The sequence below is a fragment of the Pezoporus occidentalis genome, unplaced genomic scaffold, assembly GCF_034315485.1.
Source record: "Pezoporus occidentalis ecotype Australia unplaced genomic scaffold, CSIRO_AGI_Poc_V1 ctg102, whole genome shotgun sequence".
Classification (NCBI taxonomy): domain Eukaryota; kingdom Metazoa; phylum Chordata; class Aves; order Psittaciformes; family Psittacidae; genus Pezoporus; species Pezoporus occidentalis.
Genome location: NW_026912801.1, coordinates 299,282 through 326,868, shown reverse-complemented (window position 1 = coordinate 326,868; position 27,587 = coordinate 299,282). Strand labels below are relative to the sequence as shown.

Genomic DNA, 27,587 nt, shown 5'->3' with positions numbered 1-27,587 from the left:
AGGATCATTCTCTTTCCAATTCTAAAAATCAGTGTTTGTTGATGCTGATATATTTACCCCTCCTCTACTCTGGTTAAACAGCCTTACTGTAGCACCAAAGATAAGATTTTAATCTCTATACAGAAAGAAGGGAAAGTATTTCAAATCCTTCTCAGTAGACACAGCAGTGTGAAACAGTGTTAGAAAAGTACTGATGTTGTTAGTAGTCTGAACTCAGGTGCATCTTAAATAGATTCATGAGTCTTTTGAACAAAAGATTAATATATACATATTCTATGTAATTGGTCACTTTTCTCCAAACCCAAACCTCCTGTGCTGACTTACTTCTGAGGGCAGTATATTCGGACACAGCCATTTATCCAGCAGTTTATCCCATATTTTGTTCATGTCCAAATCATTAATTTCAGCTATCTCCTTAGCTGCCATATGGATATCTACATAAATAGGGAGAGACAATATATTTACAAACTAGTAAATGCTTGCTTAGCATTTTTTGAAGAACTTCATTTTGCTCCTTGGAAACGTGATTATGGACACTCACCTGGATAATCTCTGCCAGTTGGATTTTGGATTCTTTGGTCTATACTGTGGTGTTCGTACAGTAAAGTGATAAGGTTTGCTGGCTTCCCAACAGACTTTAAATGCTCTGCAGTGTTCAGGTGATGTGTTACTAGAATATTTTCTGTTGCTGATCGCTTATACTGCATATGCAATTTCTTCTGTAGGACTTCCACTTTTTCATGAGAGTCATCCTTTAGCAAAACACCACAGTTTTATATAAAACAACCTCCTTTTACTCAAAAGCACTAGAAAATTCATCTTTTTATAATCTAAAACAGTGAGCTGAGTAGCAAGATCTGTTCTTCAGATGTGTCCTCATACCTCTACCTATAGGTATTTTTTTCTGTGAATAGACAGTATTGGCCATCCTACTCTAGCAGGAAAAAGCCAATTAAGATAAGTACCACATACACCAGTATGTAAAATTAAGACATTCTGAGGTAAGATGAAAAAGGAAAAAGATTTAATATTAAATCTGGGCTGCTAGAATTAGTTTCATTTGGCAGAATGCTACTCAGAGATGTGACTAAGAGTCAAAGAACTATTTCGTGTTCATTGTGTCTCAACAACCCCATAGCAAGTTTGATATTTATAAGCAAGACTGAGAGTCACCTTTCCCTATCAACCGTGTAAAAACAAGCCAGAGAGTCAGGCCAAAGTAGATTTTCTTTATATGTACTACTACAAATAGCTAAAGAATCTTGGAACTCAAAACAAAAATCAGTAATGCCACTGATCTAACAGTTGAACAGATTCCAACTCATTCTCCTGAAGCAAGAAAAATGCACCCAACAGGAGAAAGAACATATTATTCGTCCTTAAAACCCTCTATTATTTGTCCAGCCTTCAGGAACTGTAAGCCTATTTTTTGCTAGGTTGTGAAAAGGAGACTGTTACAGGAGAGAGGGTTGGTTATGGTACAATTTACACACCACAATCCAAGCCACTAACACAAGTACCCAACTATACCACAACAGTCTTGCAAACAGTTTACCATTAACTTAGCTGTAGTGTTCTTTAGCCATTTCTCAGTTAGATGGAGACAGAACTTCAGTGCTTGAATATGGTCAGGACCTTTTTTAAAGATAAAAAAGATAAGGGGGGAAGGAAGTAAAGAACGTAAGTTTTCATTAATCCTTTCTACAGTATACAGTATATCTGTTTTATTTCAAAGAACTAAAAATAATTAGATGCTATTTAAAGTATTAGGTAAGATCTTGTGCCTAGAGAGCAGAAAAAAAAAAAACAAAAAAACCCAACTGTTTGGAATAAGTTAACAGAAAAGCTAGTTTAAATTTGGCAGAAATATTTGCTTTTGCTGGAAAACTTGTCCGAAGGTGGTAGGAACATGCAGAAACTTTCGGCAAGACAACACAGCTTAAAAAGAGTAAGAAAAGGATTTAAGAGTGCTGCTGCGTTATAGAATAGCTGTTCAAAATTGGATGTAGGAGACAAATGCATTTTTATTCTCGGGCTTCCCAGGGTTTTATCCAACACTGAACAAATGTTTGGTCACAGGCTTCAGACCTATCCTTTTCCTCCCATTACTTCACCCCCCAAGTCATCACCATGCACCTCACCTGTTGGAAATTCTTGTGCCATCTTGTGAGCAATAGCTACAGCCCATTCTGGGTTAACTATGGACAGCAGATATGACTGGATGGTCTGCAAGGTTTTAGCTGTTTCCTTGCTAACAATGGATGTATATCCAGTGTTTCTCATTTCATATATTTTTGGTTTCAGTTTCTTTTCAAAGACATGTTGAGCTGCAGACATGTGTAAGGTATCCAGGGAAACCTAGAAAAACATTGAAGTAGATTTGCCAGAAGTTCTATAGTGAGGCCAAAATAATGGAAAAGAAAGAAGCTGTTTTTTTTTTGGGGGGGGAAGATTGATCTTGAAATAAATTCTTTCAGGATGCTACTTTACCTTCATTAGTTTAGAAATCAGCAGAAGTGTTGGGAAGGATTCCTCACTGAGCTCTGCAGCTGAAAGGAAAAAGATGTATGATAGTGTCACACATGTATGATAGTGTCATAGTCCAATTCTGCTTTATCTATGAAATTAAGTACTTTCAGTTTATTGTTAGATTCAGACTTCCATTGGGAAAGACTATAATCCTAATTATCCCCAGTGGCCTGGGAAGGGGGGTACACGTGTTACTTTAGTCACTGAAAGGTCGTAAGAAAGTATTTGAGGACAGAATTCTGCACTGTATACGTTGTTTTAGCTCCACTCAAAGCCAGTTATCTTACCAGTAGCAATTTAGGAGCACAAATGCTTTCAGAAGTAGTTGGGATGAAAGCTGCATTAGTAAAGAATACAATGAATATAAAACATATATGGTAGAACTCTGAAGTTCACAAATAGCAGAGAAAGGGAATTATACATCTATCTAGCCACAAAAAATACTGAACCTATAATAAAAAAATAAATAAAAAATTACCTATAATATTCCAGAAGCATTGTGCAGTTCTAAAGAATATCAGATGAAAGGGCAGTCTGGTTTGAGCAGCTGGAGATAAGGGAATCATGTGCTCTAAAACATACTGGTGTTCTAGGTCTACAGGTGAGGAAATTCTTTTATAAGATTCCAGATGTTTGAGGAGACTCAAGGCCTAGGGAAGAAGGAAAAAAAAAAGTAAGGAAAAAACCCAAGGAAAAGGCAAAAATGCTATAAATTTCTGTATTTCTACCTGCTCCCCCCCCCAGTAAACATGCCTAAATCCTGGAGGTATTTGGGGTTTTGGGCAGAGTTAGTACATATTGGTGGAGTTTTCATCCCTGCTATGAGCCATTGCTGAGAAACAACTAGAGATGACTATTTCTTGAATGCTATTTCTGAATGAGAACTATGCTAATAAATAGAGAAAACAGAATATAGATGCCATTAGCAAGGTAATAGCAAGGTAATATCTTGACGTACCTGGTTCAGCTGGATACTGGTGCTCTTCTCATCAGCATTTTGTATCACTTTCAGGACAATTTCGATAGTTTCGTAGTCATAAGGATCAAGCTGTTCAAAATAATGATCTATTTTATAAGATCTTATCTTGAATTGTCTTGGAAAAACATACAACTGAGTTAACTTTTCCCCATTTTAATACCAACTATATTGGTTTTTCAGCATTATGTTAATAGAAGCACCACAACATACTTCTCTAAAACAAAAGACTTCCACTTCATAGTCCTAATGCCTAAAAAAACTGTCCTCCCCCCCCCAAAAAAGAAAATCCCCAAACCCAACCAAACAAAAAAGACCCAACCAAGATGTAAGTTATCTGCCCCCATCTCTTCTTCCTGTAGCTCTTTGAATTATTTCCAGTGTGCTGAAACTTAGAAATTACTTTTTTTCCTTTGATTATTTTCAGGTTGTTGTTTTAAGGGAGGTTGGGAAGAAAGCCTCTACTTGTCTTTAAAGAAAATTAGATGTGTTGTCTATTTTTATTCCCCTAGAGAAGTAGAAAACCAAACGTTAACATTTAAATCCTCTAGGAAAACTAGAAAAAAATATAACCTTCTAGTATTTCTGTGTTGCTATTAATGTGTCATTCAAGTGACATGCAGCATTTGAGGCTAGATACATACTCCAGGGATTCTTTGTTTTGGTGTGTTGTTTTTATATTGTTTTACCTTGTACAATATTCCACTGAGGCTGAGGACCAGCTCTTCCGTGCTTTTCAGCAGAGGAATTATTTCCAGTGCTCTAGCTAGTAAGGTGGAATGAGGTTGCTTCACCCTGCATTCTGCAGAGTCATCTTCGATGTGATTTGTATTAGCATTCTGGAGAAGAAGTGTCTCAATGCAAAGCTGCAGTGCGGCATCACTGTCCAGGTTGAAAGTACTGGAAGAGGACAGAGTATTATTTTCCCTACGACCTTTGGTGTCATCAAGGTGCTGATTTCCTTATGAATAATTCACCAGGGAATGTATTCTGAATAATACTAAAAAAACCCACCCCAACAAACAGAACAATTTGCATATTACATGAACTAGGATCTATTTGAACCCAAATAGATTTCAGAATGGTTATTAGTACAGCAACAATTAAACACAATTGATTTGCTTCAGTTCTTACCTGCAGTAATTCAATATGAGATCTGTGTCTGCTTTTGGATTTTGTACCAGTGTTCTTATGAGCTCCTTTTTCCTTATTGATGGTTGTCTAAAGACAGTCTCAAAGGAAATCTGCACATAAACAAACATTTTTATCTTTTTTCCAAAGATGTCTTTTAGATAATATCCAGACTAACTCCTACATAGTCAACCTTTTATGTTATCTTTACTTTCAGACACTTTTAGAGCAGGAAAAAACTGCATTTGCTGACTATGCCCTGTGCCAAATAATACTTAAGCACTTAAAATTTCTTTTGTAGTACCCTTAGTTATTGTATTTCTTGGTTTCTGAGGTTTATTTAAGCAGACAATCAGAATGAAAAATTAAAACCAAAACCCCCACTGATATTTGAATAGGAAATGTGTTTAAAAATGACAGTGCATCTCAGAATATACAGATATTTATCAGTTAATAAAACCCTAACACAAATCAACTAATCACTCAAACTTACACCAAGTTTACCAAGTTGGATACCCCACTCTGCATCAATAACCAGTTCCTGGAACTTCTTTTTTAATTCAGCTTCATCAGACTGGTTAGCAAGCTGTGCTCCAATCAGAGCCACTGCCTGAAAGGAGCGAGAAGGGAAGTAAACACAGATATAATAAATAATCTGAAAATTGAGTCTAGGTCCTTAGAGGAACTTAAAACAACTAGTAGGTGATCACATAACTATGTAAAATGAAAATAAGCTTCACAGAGGTAGTATAAGCATTATCCCTCCTCCTGAGCTGGCAGTTTGAAGCTACTTGAAAAACGAATTTATTTCTCAGAAATATTTTGTTACTATTGCACTAGGGAAACTAATACAAAAGGTATTTTTAGACACCTGGTTTTCTCCAAATCTATGTCACTCTCCCCATTTCTTCATTATGCTTTGCTTCCCACATTCCTTTATATTTTAATAGATGTATTTATTTATTCATTCTACTCTTGACAACTGCTGTCAGAGAACAATTTCTTCAAAATACAACATAGGTATAAATTATGATAGGACCCGAAATAACCAATTTCAAGCTTTGGAATAAGTCATGGTGAGGTAACTTATTGTTTGGACTTCCATCATGCCAGCTATTCAGAAAACCTGCCTGTGCACAATCTTACATTGTGGTAAAGAGGTAGCATCTCTCTCAGTGAAACCCTATAAAAAAGGAACTTGTTGAAACTGCTGTACCCCTTGCTATGCCCTTAATAGTGCTAAACTATTACACTTCCGTATGATATTGCTGATGTCTTTTTAAAGAACCATTCTCCATTTGCTGAAGAAATGCATTGCCTTGTGGATTTACCAAGATTTTTCTGTAATTTTGCCATGTGTTGTTTATGACATCCCACAGCTTATTGAACATGTCTTCCTTGGGCAAAACTGTGCAATATCCCAGTGCTAGGTCCTGATCTATGAGACGACAGTTGAACACCTGTGTGTTAGGGAGGAAAGAAAAAAAACAAACCAAAACAACAAGTTATTTTAATAGGTCTCTGTATGAAGTATAACACATGAAAAGTACATGTAATTTAGAGGTGCATTGGGTGTTTTAAGTTAGAAGGGGGAAAAAACAGAATAAAAATGCATTTCAGGTTTTAGAACGTAAAAATTAAATATATTAAATTCAGTCTAAAAGTCATCTCCCTTAGTCTAAACTGCCTTAAAAGATGGTATATTGCAGGTTTTTCAGATAGCTTTTTAAAAAGCTACCCACAACTAGAAGTATACAAATCTAAAATGAAACCAGGATTGAAAATAAGATGAATACCTACAGATCACAAAGGCCATTATTATAATTTAGGAGTTCTTAAAGGATCCCACAAAGATGAAGCTTCCAATATACGTAACCTCTCAGGCAGAGCAGCTAGCATTCTTACCTTGTGTAGTAAGGCCAGGATAGTGCTCCTAATTCCTGAAGTACTGTTCTGTTTCATAGCAATGACAAAGTGATTGGTTTCAGCCAGTGTATTGACATCATGGAGCTGTTATGAAAAACCAACAACCACTCAGCACACAGTTAATAATAAATTCTAAACCTCCAACTTCTCTTGTAGTTTATAGCAGAATAGGAGGTACTATAGTAATTGTATTTTCAGATTTAAAGTCTTATAAAGGTCTCTTCTAAATAGAAAAATGATTTCTGTTTCCAAGTGCTTTTGAACTGAATATTCTGTGTGCAACTTTTCCCATACTAACCAATGGTAAAACAATGTGAAAAAGCATAATAAACCATTATTAATATATAATACATTATTATATAATGAATAATTATACAATAATATAATTATTATATCATGAATAAGTCAGGTTCCTGGCCTCCCTGCAGAGACTGAAAATTTAGTTCTGAACATACCTTGCGAAGAGAAACAGGAGACCATGAAAAATAGGAAAGAAACTACCAGCTCTTTTCACAAAATGACTCTATATCTAATCGAGCGGTGGTAACTTTTACAAGGTCATGGTGACAGCCTCTCCCATACCTATCAAATTCATATATATCTACTCTAAACCTGGTAACAGCTGGCATACTTCTAAGCTTTACTCTCAGCAAAATTCAGCATCATTCTTACCATACCTTTTCACTCAGGGCCAAATCCATGTTATTTGATACACAATGCTGAAGGCAGGAGCCAAAGGAACATACTATCAGCCGCAAAGCCAACTCACACTGACTGCACTCCATGAGGTTCTGCAGCATTGCGCAGATGGGAGTTCTAGCAGGCATCAGAAGGTTCTGTCCTGTGAGATATTTCAAACAGAATCAACCCCAGAAAATAATTAGTATATTTATATTAAGCATAATATTGTTCCTGGAATGAACATCAAAGCAGTTTCTATTTTTCTTCATTAAATTTATGACACGAGATCAGCCTTAGTTCCTTCAGAAACCTTAAATTTTCAAGGCTTTTAATTTAACTGACTCCTATTTTAGTCCAAAACCCAGAAGCTGGTCATCTTCTTGGAAAGGCTGTAGCGGATTCTAGCTCACAGTGGTAGAACTTCTGTACTGAAATACAGGCTTTGACAACATGCCCAGAATCACATGGCTGAAGGGTAGCAATTACCATCCAAACTTGTCTTCTGTGCTGAACCTGCTATCCCCTAGAATATGGCTTTAAGTGGAGCATCTAGGCACTCATTTAAAAATAACAATTTTAGTCATGCTTGTGTAGGTTTAATTAATTTAAGCCTCATGTTTTCTAGTGGTCTGATTTATACTTCTAGTGGGGTGAATCTGCCATCACAATACCTTTAATAAATGCGCAGTTAGCCAGGCTTACAGAGTCCAGAGGATACAGTTTGTTCTCTGAAAGACAAGCAAAACCACATAAGCAGTGTGCAGAGATCTCAGCAACACTATGAAAGTCTGAAAGTGCCTTAAAAATACTTCAGAGGCAGTACATAAGAGCCAGGACTGCATATTTAACTGTGGCTGACTAGATGTTTTTTAAGAGGGAACATCTTTTCAAATGCACAAAGGAACATAAACTAACAGTTTTCAGTAACTACTTTGTGTTTAAATCCTGACAAGATTTGTGTTTAAATCTTGATAAAACAGTCAACATAAACAATCTGTGAAGGTAATAAATCTATTCAAATCAAATAAGCATATCCTTTATAGGTGGATTTAGCACTGTGCAACACTATCTGCAATTACATGCAATTATATGCTTTTTAATATATGTTAGGAAAGAAAACATTTATATCAAGAAGTATTGAAACTAAATAATTATCAAATTTTGAGTGAATAAAGAAAGTGTCTTTTTTCAACATAGAATCATAGAATAGTTAGGGTCGGATAGGACCTTAAGATCATCCAGTTCCAACCCCCATTTACAACATTGTAGAGTTCTGTTCATAATACTTGAACTTTTCAGAGTTGTGTGTATCTACAATGGCATACAAGGACCATCTTTTTAGAATAGGGTGAAATTAATCTTGACAGAATTCTGTCTCCGTTACTGGCTACCAGGTAATGCCTTCTCAGAACTTAAGAACAGGGCAAGTTTAAAGTAACACTTCTTCAGAGCATTTTCCACATCTTCAGGTTTCAGTCATCCAGATTCTTCCGGAACCAGAACAAAACCCACCACCATTTCTATACCCCCCCAATGGATATTTCTTCCACAAGTTTGTCTAACTGAGATTTCTGAACTGATAATTCTCACATGTGCTGAATTATTTATGTTCCTAGGTAAAAAAAAAATCAGTATGAAATACAGATTTTTATATTGACTCAGTGTTTAGGAAAGCAAATTTACCACAAACAGGCAGAAGAGAAGAAATAGTTTCATATGCAACTGGAAGAGCTATCTGTGGATCAAGAACTATTCCATCTTCATTAAAGAAGTCATCGTAAGTCCACTCTTCATAAGGATCTTTATCTCCTCCAAAGGATGTTGTCTAAATAAGAACATTATCGAAAGCACACACAGTAAAAAGAACAGCTAGTAAGGCTACTAACAAACTAAATGCTGCAAAAGATTCCAGTTTTCAAGTATAGGAATAGAACAAGATCTTCTATTTGAAAAATGATTTTACTCCACTACTTCAAATGACCAGTAGCATTTCCTACTTAGAGTGGCCACATTTCTTTTTGATGTTGCAGTTATTTAGTTGTGCACCCAAAATGCATTCTTAATTAATTTAATGGAGGCTTTTAGAAACCTTCTTGGCCAAATATTATAAGCAAACATTTTTCAAATGGATCATTTTCCTGGAAAAATAACATTCAGTGCATAAATACACTTGCCCAGCCACTTTGATCTATACACTGGAAGAGCCCATTCATTTCAAGTAGCCTTAAGCACTGCAGGACCAGCCAGCTCTCCAGCAGTCCTGGCAGCAGCTAATGAATAAAATCACTGGTATTGTCAGTCACATTAGTGGGATTTATTATACTGAAATATAAGTGAAAAATGCTACTTGTGCCACAGCTGCACTGCTTCTAGTACTCAAATCAATTCACTCTTTACGCTGAAGTACACACATATTCAAGTAAATTTTTATTTATGGAGCTGTGGGTTGGGTGTTTTCATGGTGGTTGTTTGCTTTTTAAATAAGCCCATTAAATACTGCTGGAGAAATGGGAGAAAAAATGTATGCAGAGTGAACACTATTCAGACACTCAAGACATTATGTATGTTAAAAAAATATACTTAAGTTAGGAGAAAATACCTTTGCTGTAAATCCATAGTTTTCTATTTGGCACTGTCTGTAAATTTCCTTGGCAGCCAAAGTATATTTACATAGCTCCAGAGAATCTAACAGTAAATCTGTACAAAGATTTAAGATCATTAACACGCTGTGAATAGAAGGTTCATATGTCCTATAAAAATGAAACATGTTTTTGCAGCACCTGCTTTTAAAGGGGCATATATAGAAATTCACTTTGGGTTCAGGTTTATTAAATATTGCTTGGAAAGTTGCATTTTCATCATGAACACAAATAAATGGTAATTACCTGGACTACATATTGTAGCTGCTTGGCAAGCTATCTCATAGATCACTGCTGGAAGATTCATGTCATCTGGAGTGATCATTGGGACATCAGCTCCTAACATATGACAAAGCCTTTGACAGGCTGAAAACAGCAGCTTCCCTGTTTCTTCATTAGAGTGACTTTCATAGAACTCCCTATTAGAAAAATAGAAGTTAGAGAAAATAGTCCTTGGGGCTTTTACTTAAGGCCACATTCTGTTCTTACAATTTAATTCTCTTTTACCTATTTTACCTATATGGCTCACTGCAACTAAAACTTCTATGACTGAAGTGAAAAAATACAACTGAGCTTAACTTGAAGAGATATTGCTAAAGCACATAGAACATGTTAAAAAATATATTGAACATTTTCATCTGATCTCTTTTGGGGGAAGTGGAGGTAAGTTATCTGACAATCGAAGCATGAGGCAGAGACCAGCTAGAAACCGTGACCTGGTACGTACAGTCAGTGTACAATAGTTTTCTTCTATCTCTGTAAGCTGACAAGTTCTCATAATGCTTATTTAATATTGTGTCTAACTTAACTCTCACTATAAAAGTGTAGGGAATCTTTTTACTTAGTAAGTATGTTATGGCAAAAAGAAAGGCAATTTTGACAGACAAAAAACTCTACTCTATGCTCAGCCTCTTGCTTAAACACTCATTTTAAAAAACCTAAACTAAACCAAACCAAACTCCCCTTTCCTCTGCTCTCCATCTACTTACTTCTGCAAGATATCAGTAATAGCACAGAAAAGCACACAAGAAGGTGTAATATTAAAAACCTCTGCAGTTTTACCTGCATATTTTTACAGCCTCTTCAACTTTTCCAGCATCCAGTGCTCTCCAAGCCAGTTTTTCTCCCAGTTCTTGCTCTGACCTCTGGAGGAGCAGAGCCAGTTTATACAGCCTTGATTCAGTAGAGCGGTTCTTGCTTTTACTATCTTCTGAACTACAAGTCACTGTTTGTGCTTTTTGAGACTTGGACAGAGATCTGGCAGTCTCATAAGCATGGAAGTGATTCTCAAGAAGCTCTGACATCAGTGAAGGATTCCTAAATTCTTCAACTGAAATAAAGATATCAAAATCTTCCTGCAACAAAAGAGTAGGTATTTGTATTCACATGACTTCCTTTAAAAATGTTGGCTATTTTTCCTGTAAAAATGGTTTTATTTCCTGTTTCATTCGTAGAGGAATACATTCAGTACAAAGTTGACTTTACCAATTTCCAACAATTACTGATTCATGTAATGAATGAGAGAATTGTGCTAGGCAGTAGGTAAGCAAAATAACAAAACCTAAAGGCTACTGCATGCTCAAATGCTGTATTAAACAATTTAAGTTTACAAACTGTAATAAAACCTCAGTAAATATTCCACTACTCTGTCATGGGCTCTTTGAACTCTCAGCAAGTAAGAATTTGGGAGAGTATCTAATTTATTTGGTTTAAATGGACAACTGAGTTCTAGTAATTGGGAACTTTCCCAGGCACTACTGAAATTGGTATATATTAGCCTCAGAATCTCTTTGAGCTCAACAATAAAAACAACCTTGGCATATAAGTTGTAAATACAATAAATTTTTAGTATCATACATGTTATAAGAACAACTGGAATAACTACAGTAAATTAAAAGCAGTTTGAAACTAAAGATACTTACCTGTAGGATAGCAAGTGTTTCAAACATTCTTAGGTTTGCTTCACATTCGTCTTTCTTCAGAGGATTGTCTGTAGGAGGAGAAAAACAATTACTTCCCAACTCCATTTACAAACAAAATGTAAGACTTTTAAGTTGTAGCTTACCTTTTTGAATGCTGAACAGGAATTTAAGGACTTCCACAAGTGTCTTGGTCATAAACATCTGTGTTTTGTGCTGTGGGAAGGGAAGAGGTTCATGTTTTGTTTGGTCAAAATGTTGCCAATAACAGTCACCCTGAGGCTTCCACTCTGTTAAAATACTATGCAATGCTCTACAAACATCTTAAGCAACAATTATCAAGTCTAAGTTACAAGCAGTTGAAAAGCAAGGGAACAGAAAATTACTGTATATAGGCATCCTTTATAGAAATAACAAATATTTTATGGCTGTAATATGTATGTTCTCCACAGTCTGCTAGGTGTCACTGGAGTATTGAAAGTATCCACCCTTTGTTCTTGCTTCCCTCGCCCAGAATAACTTCCTAAAACAACTGTTAGCAAAAATATGTGGGGCTAGAGGTATAATAATGCATCAGGGTTTATGAATTATGGATTGAATTCAGGTGGCCATGCCACTGTGTGGAGATGCCTTTAAAAATAACACAAAAAATTATATAGTATATAAAATCTGAATAAACTCAAGAGGCTTCAAGGTGACCTAGTCCAACCTTTTGTTCAAAGTAGGATCAGTTCATCATTCCTTTTTGCTGGAAAACAGAGGTTTTAGATTTGCATCCCATACCTTTTTTAAGCATCTAGTTAAGAAAATTATTTAGAATAACTTGTGCACACACTTCATGATGTGAAATGACTCAGTACCTCTTCAGCATCATCTGCTTTATTCTGCAATACCAGTGTTCCCCATAGAGTCAATCTCTCTGCAACCTCCTCAGCTTCAGCAAGAGTCAGAGATTTTAACAAAGTCAGAGATTCCTCCTCCTGAGGAGAGAAAGAAAAAAACAGAACAAACAAGAAGTAAGCCAGAAATAATCAAAAGAAAGGTATTTGCTTTTGGAAAAGCTAAGTTATGTGTATGTCCTCGCTTTGAGACAATGGTTATGATTATCAATAATACCAGGTGCAAATAAGGCAGAACAAATGTTAACATGAAAACACTATTTTGCAGGGGAGTTAATCTGGTTCTTTTAATCAAAAAGCCTCCTCTTCGGGTCAAAATGATTCTAATAACATAACTGGGGACCACCACAGTGTATAAAGGTAATCACACCTAGTATAATGTAACAAGCTAAGTTAAATATTCCTAGTTAGGATATCAATGTAATTCAACACTGTCACAAGATGAACATTTAGGTGCTGTCAATATTAAAGGGGCAGGTCTGTACCCCTGTGGGGTGCTGTTGCCCTAGAAGAAAGCATTTCTCAGAAGAAAGAATATTTCCTTTTTTTTTTTTTTCTTTTGTTGAAAAGAAAGCAATTTGCCCTAACAACAGCTCTGGTGAAACCAGTATGTGAAAACATGTAGACACTTCAATTCCAAACTTGTATACTGTGAGCCATAATTTTCATCTTTTGCCACAAAAGAAGGATGGCTCATGACGTTTAAAACTCTGACAAAGGTCTTATTTTCAATGTTAAGTGTAGGCTTGTGTGGTACAATTAACAGAATTGCAATAAAAAGAGAAAAATTTTAAAGCTGTAAGATGCCAAAAAGTAGTACGGGTTGTCCCTGTTTTGACAACAGGCTTCAGTGTTTTTAAATTGAGATGAACTACATGAAGTATTTTAGTACCCTTTCTCTGTCAATCAGGTCTATCATCCTCAGAATGTAGACTTCCACAGTGGGCAACATATATGCTGCTACAATTTTCAAAGCATCCTCCAAACAAGTAGGGGTATCTTGTTTAAGAATGTATTTCGCTAGTCTCTGCAAGAAGAGAACAAATATGGACACTAGTTTGTTGATGTACAGGATAACAAAGGAATTAATTTACACATACTACTTCTGCATTGTCATTGTATAGCTTGTACCAAGCAAGTTACCTAGAAGCTTAAAACTTTTATCTAGAGAAAACTTGACTAGATCATAACTGGGAGAAGATAAGGCTTGGGGAAGAGAATTATCCTGGGAACTCTCACCATTCAGGGGGCTCAACCAGCTCCACAGGATGGAAATAAACTTTTGAAGAAATACTGATGGTTTTTTATTATCAGTGCTGTACTAATCAGGTTGGGCTAAACTAATCTGCTAATTTTTAAAAAAATAGTGGGCTTTCAGGAAAAAATGTGTCCCAACAGGACAAGAAAAATAAATATTGATAACAAGTGGAAGCTATCAGCTGCTAAGACTTAAAAGCCTGGCTTCTAATACCGCATTAAAATACATGCAGATAAGTGTAGAGAATTCTGTTTAATAGAGGTAAGAGTAATTCTGATGACTTACCATTATCATCTGCTTGTCCTTTAAAAGATTAGTATCTCTTATCCCATAGGCTCGCAAAAGCTTCTTCATTTCCATCAAGCGGTAACTTTCCTGCAGTAACTTTACTCTATGGACAAATCAGACTATTACTAATTAACTACCTACAGCTGTGTGATTTAATTATCATACTACATCTGATACACAGTATTTCCCCTCCATCCTCCCTCCAAAAACCAGAATTCTAATTGAGAGTACACATAAATCCAAGGTGTAGACTGCGGGTGCTGCCTTACTTGACATGATTCATTTCCAAATGCTGTTTCACCAGCTGCTCCACTGCTGCACTCCATGGTACCACAGCACCATGCATTATCTGTAGAACTGCATCAAATTTCAGCTATAGAAGGAACATAAAAAGCTTATGTTTCAAAATAGGTTAACAAGGTATTCTATTGAATTACTATTCCCATGTGATTGATTCGTTTAGGCAAGCAGTTTATTTCCTTGCTCATTTCCACTTTGCAGAAAGGGCTTTACTTATCATAATATGATGTGTCAAGTTAGATTAGAAAATCTTCATAGTAGTTAACAACACTGTAGAGCTTTCATATATTTGAAAGTTGGTGAGTTTTCCATGTGCTGACTACAATTAAATTCTGAAAGAACTTCATATGGGAGACTACTAAAATAGAATAAAAATACTATTTGCTCCTCCTCATGCAAAAATGCACTAGTGTGCACAGGTAAAAATGATCTGTTTCAGTCTGAACTGATGTATCAGAGCCAATGATGACTCTTTCATAAAATATACTTACATCTGTGTCAGAGATACAGCCAATGACAGCTATTGCCTTTGCCTCCCATGCGGTTTCAAATACTGAAGTAGATCGTGTACGACACCGTTCTAGCAAATCCTGTATATTTTGGTAAAGATTATTAATATATTTGAGTTCAGAAGAGGTAAGATTCTCTTAAAATACAAAAATAGTAACTATCAATAAGTTCATTGAAAGGAGTAGGCTGGTCCTGAAATTCAAGTGTAAACAAAAATGGCCATCGAATTTGTTTTCAGCTTACTCCTGCTTAAACAACTTTCCTCAAAAGGAAGGGAATATGGATACCTTTATATACTGGAGAAGTAGTTCATCCTTTTGTAGATTGTGTTCACACAGGTAGGGTTTTATAAACTTCTCCAAAATGGATGGAACAAGCTCTGGTGCCAAAATTTTATCAAACATACGAAACACAATAGTGGTTGCATTTTCCTGGGCAGCAAGTGGAACAGTGCCATGTTAGAACATCACATACATAAAGGATCATGTATTAACATCTCTAAGAAATAATTCAACATCCAGCATCTACTGAATTCAGTTTAATGATTTAAAGAACTAGCATCCCTCTTTAGCTCAAATAAAAGCTTTCTTAAAGCCCCTCATTGTTCCGTTTGTAGCTCTGATTTCTCTTTTGCTAATGCTTGCTCCATGATACATGATCTGTAATTTAGAGCAAGTCATGGAGTTTGTCATACTTTCTCATAGTATCTTATCACATTATATATTTATACCCACAGTTGAAACAAAATTTCTAACAACCATATCAATTAGTGGTTTATGACCACAAGTTTATCCAAGCAATCCATCAGAAGCTTTAAATACTCCAACTTTAAATCGCATGCTACAAGATTTTTCTCCTTCCCAAAACCATCCACTACTCGAGCACATTAGGAAGTGTCTGCAGAATTACCTTTTCAAAATCAGAGAGTGCCAGCCTGCAGTTGTATTTTCTGTACAGATTTATTAGTTCTTGTAAATCATTTACCAGCTTTTTTAACCTATGCACCTCTTCACAGTCAACACATCTCTGAAACGGTGTTTAGAAGTGACAGGTTAGAATTGCTACAATCTTCAAGATCATTACATTACATTACTATTAACATAGAATATCAATGTTTCCAGTGGTTAAAATGCACAGCTGGTTAACTCTGACTTTTTCCTTTCTCCACCTTCTTACTACTACTCTTAGAAATGCCAGTACACATAGAATACATAACATAGATAATTTGATTATTGTTGCACAGATTCAGTATTCACAAACTCACAGCTGGTTGATTTTAATACCTTTTTCTCCAGGCTGTAACACATGGTATTGCAATTAATTTACTAAAAACTTAATGGAGAGGAGACGTGTTTCTAATTTAAGTTTTTTAATCTTTAAACTGAAGAAGATTGGAAAGAAATTCATTCCTGCCATAGAATTAAATCAATTTTCACCAAACCCAACAGTGATCTAAGTATCATCCACTCCGACTCTAGCACAGAGCATATATTCTGAAGTCTCTCAGTAGGAATTTCTTCCATTTGCTACATTTCTTACCAAAACAGTCCAGTGGCCAGAAATTGTCAGTCCCATTTCACCTTGATTTCTACTTGTAAAAAAAACCTCTGCCATTTGGAGTCCATTTTCTGGCCAATTTGCCTGTCCAAAATAATTGATATTAGCAAAATGTATCATCAAAGAAATACAAGACATGCAAAGTGTCTGCAGAATGACTTACCTTATCAGTTAATTCAAGGTTTCGAGCACCTTGTTCCAGCCATTTTGCTAATATTTTCTGAAAAGAACACAGTTATAAGTAGAGCTGTACTATCTATGAAAGCAAAATTTGTCATTTGGGATTTGTTTTAAAAGAAATAACTTAAAATCTAAACTGTAGCTAAAAGAATCTCTTTAAAAAAGAGGAACAAAGTTCTGACATTCGAAAATAAGAGTCTTAGGTTTAACTATCAAATTATCTCAGCCTTACCTGTCCCTTTGGCACTACTCTTCTTAAAAAAGGGATCACAACATTTTTAAGCCACAAACATAGTTCCTTCAATGGAACAGTGAAATGGATGGCATTAATCAAGTTCTCCAGCATTTTTTCATTGAAGCTGCTTTCAAAATCTGCCTAAAATATTAAAACCAGAACAACTTCAGATATAGGAAGTTATTTGTTTTATCTGATGTTTAGTAAAGCTGTTTCGTTAACAGGAAGATGTGATAGATTTCAGAAATACAAAGAGAAAAATCTCAGTAATCGTAGACAGGAATTAAAAGAAATAAAATAGCCCTGTTCAGAATAACTAGAGCTTGGTCTGCTTAGACAAGGCAATTGAAGCAATTTCTTTGCAAGTTACTCTGGCAGGATCATGTCCTGTTACTTTAGCACTTGTTCTATAGTTCTGACCTGAAAGTCCTGCACTAAAGAATATAATAGCCCATAGCCACTGTGATGAATGTGTCATTCAGAGTAGGTAGTCTATACGATTATTCTTAAAGGATTTTAAGGTAGTCAGCAAATGTCCACTTAAAACTTGAGAGCTGTGCTTGCAATAAAGTGAATGGAAGATTACAACCCCCACAAAATAAATCAAAGAACTGTCATCCTTCAGACCTAGAAATATGCATTCTGACATCAGAAATACCAGTTTATTCCTAAATCAATAAGAGGTTCAGCCTTCTAAGGAGCTAGGTGAACAGGTAATCATTATGGTAACAGATGAGATTCTGACATAAACCTTTGCTTCTCTTGAGGAGCAGTTTTGTAATGGCATTGGTCTGATTCTCTTAAATAAAGATGGAAAGTTTGAGACATCCTCCATAAATACCAAAGCGATGTCTATGCCATCTCACCTGGTGCCTCAGCCAGAGGTACTGTGCACAAGATAAATTTCCTTCTTCTAGCTGAGAAAGGATATTCTTGAAAATGTCTTCGCTATTCAAGAATTCTGTCCAAGCAATGCCACTAGAAGTAAGAGGAGGGAAAGAAACTCTGTTACGGTTATATGTCAGTATTCAAGAAGCTGGGGAGGAGAACCTCTAAACCTTTTCTAGCTAGTACTGTTTACTGTAAGAGACAACAGCAATGTTAGACTATGTGCATAAAATCACAGCCCCTCCTATATGTGTTAAACAAAAAAACAAAACCTATACATGATAGTCCATGTGCAATAGATAATACATGTTTTCAACATATAGGATGACTCAACCTCTCTGCATTCTCCCTTCTCCACAGTAGAGAGGGAAGGATTTAAATTTTAATGAACCAAACTAAAAAGTAACACCCCCCTTAATTTCAATTACCTTACAATTAAATTGACTTCAAATCTTAATGCACAAAGAGAAACAAACCTGAATTTCTCTAGTCCAAAAGCTCCATAGAAAGTTGTAAGCCTTGCCTGAGCTCTCAGTACCTAAATGCAAACAAGTGATTTAAGGTCAATGTTTGGACAGGCTTTAAAACTGTGCATTGTAATTGCTTATCATACAATACTGTAGAGTCAAGAAGTTTGTCCTCACCTCAGTTATGGATACTGGAGCCCCATCAGATGATGGAGCAAAGGTTCTATCATCTTTCTTCAAGATCTGAAACAAAGACATGAAATGGTTTGGCTGACAACAGTACATGCAGAACATGCCAAACAGTACTACAGATTTAATAAAGACACGAGCCAAAACTTAGTACCTCTGTAAACTGGAGTCTTTATTTTACAGTGTTAGACACTGACTGGATTTCTACATGTATGCAGGATCAGACAGATATCAAACAGAATGAGAAATACATGTTAAGGCAGGAAAGACTAAAATAATGAAAACAAAAAAGGTGACATATGTTAAGGTTTTAGTCCTAAAATCAGTATTTAAAAGGTACTCAAAAAGACTACTACTCAAAACAAAAACCTGCTTTCTGATCTGAAAATAAAACTGTAAGTTTTTTGCCCTTAAGCAATAGCAAGAAGACTGGAACAAGCCTTCTTGCTTATTCATGTTTGGTAACAAACAATTTACAATGCATTTACTTTGTGAATGAATGTCACTGGTTTGCAGATGTCCCCCTTCTCAAGTTGTACAGAAGCATAATAGGAACAGATGAGTATAAACAATTCAAACAAATAAAACCCCTTACTCTGACTTTAGCATAGTTCAGCATTTCTTGAGTGGTTTCATACAGTGGCCATGGAGCGTTTATGCAGTAATCCACAACAAACTGGCTATCCTGTTTGCACAAGGAAACAATTGAAATTAGTTCTAAGCTTCTTTATCATTTGAATTATTTAATTAGAGAAAGAGGGTAGAAATAAAAAAACATACCTGAATTTTTTGCAGGTTTTCTTTGGCTTCATTCACAAGATCCAGCCAGATCTCGTGACCGTAACTCCCAACAGAGGATGAAGCCAGTTTCTCTAAAATAGTGTTTGCTTTCACTTTATATACAAGCTGTGTAAAAACAAAAACAGTTTTCAGTCTCATGCAGTTGAGTGTTAAGCAGATAGTCTTCAACTGAAAACTCCACATTCGTTCACCGTGGTTTTAAGATACAGTGTGTCTGTGTACATTGAATGATTTCATTACAGAAATGGATTATCAATTAGTAACAATTGTGTCTTTTTTTTTTAATCTCACCAGCTAACTATTAAAACAAAACAAAAAAAGGAGAGGGAACATTCAAATTTCATTATTTCAATAAATCAATTAATGAAGCCAGACTGTGTTTTAGCAACACCATTTCTTGCTACTTACAGGGACAAATGTGCCTTCTCCTGATCCAGCAGTGCTCATTTTGATCAGAGGATTTACTTCTGCACCACTTCTCATTGCAGGGTTTGTTAGTTTTTGTAAATAAAAACATAGTTCACCATGCAGTCATCTAATTTTGAACTAGTTTCAAGTATAGCGAGTTGCTTTGTAAGGTAACATTCCCCTATATTTGTAATATTTTTAATACTTTCTGTTGGACTACAGGGCAACAACCTTACCCATAAATTCAGTTATACTAATTAATGTCCAAAAGTATTTATCAGGAACAGACAACTTACCTCAACATCTAGTCCAAACTGAAGAGCAAAAGTCTCTGCTTCAGTGAATTTGTGCTTATGAAGTAAGCGACTGAGCCTAGGGGTGAGGTTTACTATGTAAATAGAAGTGCCAAACCACAGATAAATAATAAAATAGTAAACCAGTGATTGACAGAAATCAGTACCTATTTTCTGGCAAGGCTTCAGTTAGACTTCGCATCACAACAATAGAAACTGGGCCTTCAGAGGGTCTATGGATGAGAGTGAGCTATGAATTTATCAGCTACAAACCAACTGTATGTAGAAATAATCTGCCATTTTAACATAATAATGATCTAGTAAGAAACAAAACATCATCTTACATCTGATGTTTTCCATGAATTCCTTCCAAGAAGTATATTGTATCCTGTAGTGTGCAATAACAGAGAACATTAGGTGGTAAGGGAAATCAGTCATAAGGAAACTTCAATTGTAATGCAGCATTTCTTAACCTAGAAACAAACTACTGCTCTTCTCTCATAAATGTATTGGGTTTTTAAAATAGTTATGTTATTTTCTGGATAGTTTCCACTATCTAAAATTTCTGAGGGCCTTAACTGAACACACTGTAACCACTCTGTTATCCCAGTTGAATTACCGTCAGGACACTGTCCACTTGAGTGAATCATCTTCTCAAAATTACACTCTCATTTTGTCCAACCATAATCAGGTTGCACTGTACCCATCTTCATATCTTTTAGAATAAATCCCAAATAAATCCAGAGCATTTCTCTACACGAGAATTTAAAACTTCATAGTTTTTAGCTGTAACAGCCACAAGAACAACTGGCAGTAGTATTAAACATTGCAATAGACTGTTCAGTTTACTACGTATTGTATCTTTTTCTCCAGACTTTGGGGACATAATTTAATCTTTGTATCATTATTTAGTTTTTCTGTAGTTTATACCACAGATCGGTTCTAATCTAAGAGAATAACACAGTACCCTCTGTAATAATTCTACATATTAGGACAATTACATTTCTTTTAAGAGCAACAACAAAAAAACATAGAAACCTACTGTGCCAATCCCACTTTGAACAAGTGAAGAAACAACAGACACTTCCAAAGAATAGAGCTGTTGCATAGTGGGCAATGCAAAAACCATGAGACTTCTCATCTATTAAAAAAAAGGTGGGAAAACAAACAAGTCAGTTTAAGTTTTCTCTCTGATGTTTGCAGAATCATTTCTTTATTCTCATAGAGTCAGATGGAAGACTCTATTTTCATAGGTTTTTATGATGTCTACATTTTGAAAGTTTAATGCAGTTTTAGATGTTGCATCCCTATATAAGCCTATTATTTCAATGAGTGACTGTATAACAGTTGAAGGAAAGAGCACAGACAAAGTGATTATACCTGTTTGTTATCTGGTATTGTCATGACTATCAGTTTAACATTGGCAAGCCCTTGCCTAGGGAACAAGAAAGAGGAAAAAAAGCAAAATTTACTGTATAAATCTTATGTTAAGGCTGCGATTCTCACTTTAGAGTTTAGAAAATTTAGTTCTCCATGGAAACTGCTAGTACATTTTGAAACCCTATAGTACACCTAAAAATAACAGTCTTTTAGCATTTAGAGGACATACATTTAACTTCTGACATTTTTAAGCTTTTCAAATGGGTCTGATTCACAGACTGGCACAGAGCAATGGAAAGAGCCGAGTCTTCTCTTCTAATCTTAACTGCCATTAATTTCTTTTGCATTTTACACACATCTCCAGATTTTGGCTTCTCCATCTGTAGAATGAAGATCTTACTACTTATCTATCCAAAAGACAGACTAGCCTTTTTATCAGACTTGTAAGCCATACTATGTACCTTATTTTAGACAAGCATTTCCTAAATGCTACAGGTTACATGCAAGATTCCTTAGCAGCAACAACAGATAAACCAAGAAAAAGCAGAAAGCAACAAGGTTTTCTTTTCTACAATAAAAAGCTGAGGATACCTACAGTGCAATTATTCTGTCCTGCTGACTAGAAAGCTTTCAAAGATTTCTAAAAAACTCACTACCACAGCAAATCAAGTGTTTGTGGCACATTTCATCTAACTTTTCAATTTTCATAATTGGTACTATAAAACTTAACTTACCATATAACTGGCAAAGAATCTGACTCTGTACTTAAAAGAAATTCTTCAATATGTATTAAAGGCCAATCCCGAATTAGAGTAAGAGAATAAACATCCCACATGCTCAGGATATTCTAGATAAAAGGAAAAAAAAAAAAAATCAGATATGGATTCACTATTTTCTTCACAGAATACATTTTTTTTCTGCTTTGTCATTCCATAGCTTTGTCATTCCATTCATTAAGCTTGCTTCATAGGAGTAGAATTTAAAAAGCAAGATCAAAAGTCTCTGTAAATATAAGCATCTTGATTTTATATAAACATATTTTAAAGCTATTACTTTAAAAAGTATTTTTAGAAGCTGGTTAAAGAACACTGAAATAAAGACTAAACAGTGAAATAAAGACTAAACACAGTCATTACACGTACCTCTGTATCCAAAACAAACAGCCGGTTGTCAAGAACTTGAAATTTTGCTGCATCTACAAAACATCCAGTCACATAAATTTAGTATTTTTCTTGAAGTATTTGAAGCAAAAAAGCCTTAAAATGTACAACCAAGTATTGCAAACCTACAGATGTTTAACCTCATGGAAATTCCCAAGACTGTGAAAAGTTTAGCTTAAAAAGAATTGCGATTTAGGTATCTAAATTAAACTCAACCATTTTGAGGCACAGTTTGGCTGTCGCTTTACAAGAAGTGTTCTACTTGGTATATGCATATTTACTAACAACAGTGACATAACTGAAAATGTCTCAGTATTTTCTGCAATTGAATCTGAATTCTACAATTGCCTATTGAGAACCAAACACAAACCAAACTCTTCTTTACCTTTGATCAGACTTGAATCAGCAAAACTTCGAACAGACACCAAGTTATTGGTAGTGTCTACCTCCCATTTGGAGAGTACATAATCACCTCTACCCTGTTAATAAAGGCAAAGTAAAACGGGGTTATACGTTAGAAACTTGGCCATTGACAGCTGTTTAATTGACCTTTAACTTGCAATGCTGGAAAACCCACTCAAACTTTGTTCCTGGTGAATGCTGATGTTCAGTAGAACATATTCAGTTATTTATATTCAATTTACTCTTTTTCCTTTCTCCTTTCAAGACTGACCTTTACTACAGTAATTGTTAGCACCCCTAAACATTTTTAGGTCTTCAAAGAACATGCCATATTTCAAAATATCCCCTTTCGATTCTCACAGAGCATAAAACCTGAAATGCACACTAAACCTACTGAGAAAAATTACATTGAATTCAACAGGCTTCAGTCATGAACTTGTTTCTGTACTTAACTCATGCTTAAGAGCTTTGTTGAATTGAGACGTTAATTGTTATTTTGGCAAGCCTTCATGGAATGTGAATTTGATTAGAAGACTCACAAATTCTAGCTTTGCGTCTGAGCTGAAGGACAAAGTCCTTCAGACTATCTTGCACGGCTCGCAAACACAGTTACTAAGGCCATGCAACCAGGGTGAAAATATTTTCCCCCCATCCATCATAAAAGAGCAAGTTACAAGAAATAACTATGGACAGACTGCACAACTCGTAACCTTTAAATTTACAGTGAAGGAAATTAAAGACAAAAAGTCCTTGTGCAAAAAGTTAATTACCGACCAGCTAGAGATAAATTTTGTTGCAGGTCAAAAAACACCATCACTGATCACATAACAATTTCTACAAACACACTCATATTACTTACCCCAACTATCAGATGGATTTTGTTCACTGAGTTGCTTATCACAAAATTCTGACAGCCAAGGCTGTGATATTCTTCTGTGGAAATGAAAGCTGTCTTTATCTGTCCTTGTAACTTGTGGGGTGGAAGATGAAGGGAAAATAAACAAAAGGGGAAGTAAAAAAGTTGTTTATACAATAAGTAGATAAAGCCTTGAACTGCTTACTTTTCCATGTATAGAAAACATTATAATCACAATTGAGTTGTAATAATAAACTGCTAAGTATTCTGTGAAACTTACAATGCAGTTTTGTTAAACTCTGAACTTAATACCTATGTTACAAGTTACCAGGTTTTTCTTACTTTCTTTGCTGTAATCATATCCATCTTGTCAAGTGCTACATCAAAAAAACAAAACAAAGAAAACATCAGTTAAATGAACTTTTTCAGGATTGAGAAAAAGCCCCTGAACTTCATCTAGGATAGTTTAATCCTAACCTGACTCTGCTGAAAAACACTTTAGCTGGGTTCTTTGACAGGGTTTATTTTATTGATTGCAGTACTGAGTTACAGAAAATTAACTACTAACTCTGCTTATACAGTATCAAAAATTTAAATGATTCCCAATATTCTTCAGTACAGCTAAGACTGATTATGTATTAAAATCCTGCTTCCATAGTATTCAGGACTCTCCCTAAAGCAGTGACTCAGAAAAACATAAGCCAAAGGAATTATTGGAGGAATAAAAAAATGATTTTATTACAGTATATTGGTTTCCCCTTACAAACAAACTGACATCATATAGAAAATCCCAAGTCTGTATCTTATTCCCATTAGAAAAAATGCATGAAAAAGCTTTTTTTTAATACAGTTCTTCCTGCTCAAATGGAAATCTCAAGTGGTTTGTAGATCATCCTACCTTCCTGTGTTTTAGCAAGTGGGAGACACATAATGCAGAAGAATCCATTGCTTGTGAGAATGAACATGTGATAAACACCTAAAAAAAAATCCAATTCAAATATTTCAAATTTAAATGTTAAAGAGCAAGTAAAGAGACTACTTGGTTATAAATAAGACAGTGAAATAACTGACAAAAGAAACCCTGACCAATATATGATTTTTAAACCAAACTGTTGTCACCTTCAACAAAGAGTAGAATAAGTTAGTACATTTTAGTTTTGTTAGAAGTTATGATGTTTGTATGCTTCCATTAGACTGCAAATTCTGTTTTCATGACAAAACTACATTTAAATACATTATATTGTGACAGAATAAGACTGGAAGCTTATAGAACAGGAACTGCTAAAATCTGAAGTCTGACAGGAGAGAGAAGGAATGCTGCCTTTTTGAGCATTTAGCAGTCTCAAAAGAGGTACTGAGTTCTGAATGTTTTTTGTTTTCTATGACATTCATAAAATAATTAACAAGCTAAGTATCTTCACAGAAAAGCATTTAGGAAAAACATATTTAATGTGTATAGTGCAAAGTAAAGCTGTATCTGACTACAAAGTCAGATACTACTACAAATTACTACTACAAAGAATCTCTTTGGAGAGGGACTCTTCACTAGGGACTGTAGTGATAGGACAAGGGGTAATGGGTTAAAACGTATACAGGGGAAGTTTAGATTGGATGTAAGGAAGAAGTTCTTTACTGTAAGGGTGGTGAGGCACTGGAATAGGTTGCCCAGGGAAGCTGTGAATGCTCCATCCCTGGCGGTGTTCAAGGCCAGGTTGGACAGAGCCTCGGGTGAAATGGTTTAGTGTGAGGTGTCACTGCTCATGGCAGGGGGGGGGTTGGAACTAGATGATCTTAAGGTCCTTTCCAACCCTAACAATTCTGTGATTCTATTCTATGATTCTACTTATTTTGTAGTCTCTTTCCCCAGGAGAACAAAATCACAAAAATTGAGACAACAGGGGGGATCAAATTCTTACCTGCATTTGCATTATCTTTTTCAATAAAGAGATTTAAGTAAGTCCTTTCACTTGAAGATTTTTCAACCAAAATCTAAAATAGAATCAACAAAGAGACTCTTAAACTATTCTGTACTTTATTTGACACAAATGTATTGGAAATACTGATCATCAGTTTAAACTTTAAACTTTTTTCTTTTATGAAGAAATTTAATCTTGTTTACACATGCCATTCCTAAATACATTTTCCTTATTTGTTACTTATGGGAACAAAAGAATCGCTTCAATCTGTTTGTTTCATCAAACTAGAAGGCATGTTGGAAACACAAGAATGTTTATAGTTTTATATTTGGAAGGAAATAAAAATAGCTCAAGAAATTCAGAGAACAAAAGGTTTTTAGCAAAATTGGAATAGAAAAATTACTGTACCTTGGTTAGCAAGGTTTGTTTTGAGGGTATATGGATAAGGTGGAAATTGCCACTTCTCTCACCGACCACAAGAAATTGTTCTTCTTGACACATGCCGACAACATCCACATTAGTATCTGAAAAGTTCCATGGCAAATGTCAATTAAGATCTGTTTTTTATTAATAGGCATTTATATTTGAAACACAGGAATTAGACAGTGCCTGAGATGGCTTCATAAGTATTTATTTTGATTAAACAAAGTACAGGAGAGGGCATAGGGGAGTGGGTTTGATAGCCATTATTCCCATTTCAGTGAAAAGCTAGTGAGTGTTTTCATTAAACTGCACAGAAATAGTTATTGTATACAGAAACAGCAATCACTTCTTATTACTTATGTATCTATTATAATACAATATATAATATAATTATATAATATTATAATTCCTTTTCCAAGCGAGATAGATATGGAAGATTCTTGCTATATTTTCCTATACAAACCCAACATACATATTCTGAAAGTCAGTTTTAGCTTCCAGCGGAATTCCAAATGAATGAACTTACCAAACTGAACATGCATCAGGAGAGACTGCCCTGTACTGTCAAGAAGCGCCACTGATGCGTCAACAACAATAATAGTGCCATCCCTTGAGTTGAATGCACACAACTGCGGATTAACGGAGACCTAAGAAGAAAAAAGTCATTAAATACAGTAACTGAAACTTAGAAAATGCGACAAAGAAGCCCTGGTAATTGTTAAGAAAAACATAGCTTCGTGAATTCTACCTTTTCTGAAGATGTGATTTGAAGCAGCGTATTCACTTGATACAACGCAGTTCCACATTCATGTCCTAAACCTACAGGGAGCCGCTCACTCCCTGTGTCATCATTTGTAAGAAGTTCAATATCATTCCACATTTTTACCTACGATAAACATACGAGGAATACGCTGTAAAGCGAAAACTTTAAAAAAGCTACATGACCACACACAAGTTATTTATTTTATTATCCTATCATGAATAGCGCCTAGGAGGCAGGGCGGTTCACTGCGCGTCCTAAAAGCAACCTGCATGTTTAGAAACGCCAGTGTCGCAGCAGCAATGTGGCTCCCAGCTCGTGTCCCCAGCGGGCCCGATCGAACGCAGCTCGGCAGGACAGGCTCCGCGCCCGAGGCTGAAGCGATCCCATGCCGGAGAGCGCTCAGCAGCACGCCGCGGACGCCCCTACCACAGCCACCCGCCATTCGCCATCCGCCGTCCCCTTCGTCTCCTCACCGCGGCCCCACGGCCGGTGACAGACCACAGCCGGCCCCCTCAGCGGCTTCAGGCTTTCAAATTGGCGGGAACTCTGGCTGGCGCTACGGTTCGCAGCTTGGGCCAATCATCCTCCAAACGCGGACGGCGGCGCTGCTTAG

At 35.8% G+C, this 27,587-nt stretch overlaps 1 protein-coding gene and 2 long non-coding RNA genes across 5 annotated transcripts in view; 2 read left to right on the top strand and 1 right to left on the bottom strand.

Moving 5' to 3' along the window:
- LOC134161487 (uncharacterized) overlaps positions 1-25,838 on the top strand; it is a 32,385-nt gene extending 6,547 nt beyond the window's left edge. The window contains exons 2-3 of the long non-coding RNA XR_009963995.1: positions 19,784-19,862; positions 25,740-25,838. This is a non-coding gene — a long non-coding RNA (uncharacterized LOC134161487). The remainder of the gene's footprint in view (positions 1-19,783; positions 19,863-25,739) is intronic.
- KNTC1 (kinetochore associated 1) overlaps positions 1-27,587 on the bottom strand; it is a 36,692-nt gene that overhangs the window by 8,930 nt on the left and 175 nt on the right. The window contains exons 1-51 of one of the 3 annotated variants that reach the window (XM_062614129.1): positions 27,448-27,542; positions 26,960-27,097; positions 26,738-26,858; positions 26,197-26,312; positions 25,789-25,861; positions 24,771-24,848; positions 24,215-24,249; positions 23,876-23,986; positions 23,000-23,093; positions 22,597-22,649; positions 22,189-22,301; positions 21,455-21,509; positions 21,117-21,215; positions 20,419-20,462; positions 20,242-20,307; positions 20,078-20,153; positions 19,353-19,478; positions 19,168-19,257; positions 18,561-18,626; positions 18,393-18,454; positions 17,895-18,006; positions 17,026-17,169; positions 16,777-16,833; positions 16,596-16,697; positions 15,966-16,082; positions 15,344-15,487; positions 15,038-15,136; positions 14,516-14,619; positions 14,244-14,349; positions 13,593-13,727; positions 12,662-12,781; positions 11,948-12,017; positions 11,805-11,872; positions 10,945-11,237; positions 10,129-10,301; positions 9,843-9,940; positions 8,927-9,068; positions 7,915-7,971; positions 7,240-7,403; positions 6,542-6,646; positions 5,968-6,096; positions 5,130-5,246; positions 4,640-4,749; positions 4,195-4,405; positions 3,488-3,577; positions 3,008-3,179; positions 2,491-2,549; positions 2,142-2,358; positions 1,556-1,635; positions 542-752; positions 325-434 (exon numbers count right to left, since the gene is read on the bottom strand). In XM_062614129.1, coding sequence (XP_062470113.1) covers positions 325-434; positions 542-752; positions 1,556-1,635; positions 2,142-2,358; positions 2,491-2,549; positions 3,008-3,179; positions 3,488-3,577; positions 4,195-4,405; positions 4,640-4,749; positions 5,130-5,246; positions 5,968-6,096; positions 6,542-6,646; positions 7,240-7,403; positions 7,915-7,971; positions 8,927-9,068; positions 9,843-9,940; positions 10,129-10,301; positions 10,945-11,237; positions 11,805-11,872; positions 11,948-12,017; positions 12,662-12,781; positions 13,593-13,727; positions 14,244-14,349; positions 14,516-14,619; positions 15,038-15,136; positions 15,344-15,487; positions 15,966-16,082; positions 16,596-16,697; positions 16,777-16,833; positions 17,026-17,169; positions 17,895-18,006; positions 18,393-18,454; positions 18,561-18,626; positions 19,168-19,257; positions 19,353-19,478; positions 20,078-20,153; positions 20,242-20,307; positions 20,419-20,462; positions 21,117-21,215; positions 21,455-21,509; positions 22,189-22,301; positions 22,597-22,649; positions 23,000-23,093; positions 23,876-23,986; positions 24,215-24,249; positions 24,771-24,848; positions 25,789-25,861; positions 26,197-26,312; positions 26,738-26,858; positions 26,960-27,091 — 5,526 coding nt within the window. In that variant the 5' untranslated portion in view covers positions 27,092-27,097; positions 27,448-27,542. Of the gene's footprint in view, positions 1-324; positions 435-541; positions 753-1,555; positions 1,636-2,141; positions 2,359-2,490; positions 2,550-3,007; positions 3,180-3,487; positions 3,578-4,194; positions 4,406-4,639; positions 4,750-5,129; positions 5,247-5,967; positions 6,097-6,541; positions 6,647-7,239; positions 7,404-7,914; positions 7,972-8,926; positions 9,069-9,842; positions 9,941-10,128; positions 10,302-10,944; positions 11,238-11,804; positions 11,873-11,947; positions 12,018-12,661; positions 12,782-13,592; positions 13,728-14,243; positions 14,350-14,515; positions 14,620-15,037; positions 15,137-15,343; positions 15,488-15,965; positions 16,083-16,595; positions 16,698-16,776; positions 16,834-17,025; positions 17,170-17,894; positions 18,007-18,392; positions 18,455-18,560; positions 18,627-19,167; positions 19,258-19,352; positions 19,479-20,077; positions 20,154-20,241; positions 20,308-20,418; positions 20,463-21,116; positions 21,216-21,454; positions 21,510-22,188; positions 22,302-22,596; positions 22,650-22,999; positions 23,094-23,875; positions 23,987-24,214; positions 24,250-24,770; positions 24,849-25,788; positions 25,862-26,196; positions 26,313-26,737; positions 26,859-26,959; positions 27,098-27,447; positions 27,543-27,587 lie in introns of those variants that run through there. The other 2 variants (XR_009963955.1, XM_062614139.1) reach the window with 2 other exon arrangements.
- On the top strand, positions 12,951-13,797 carry LOC134161491 (uncharacterized). Its single transcript, XR_009963998.1, has 2 exons — positions 12,951-13,060; positions 13,611-13,797. It is a non-coding gene; the product is annotated as an uncharacterized LOC134161491 (long non-coding RNA).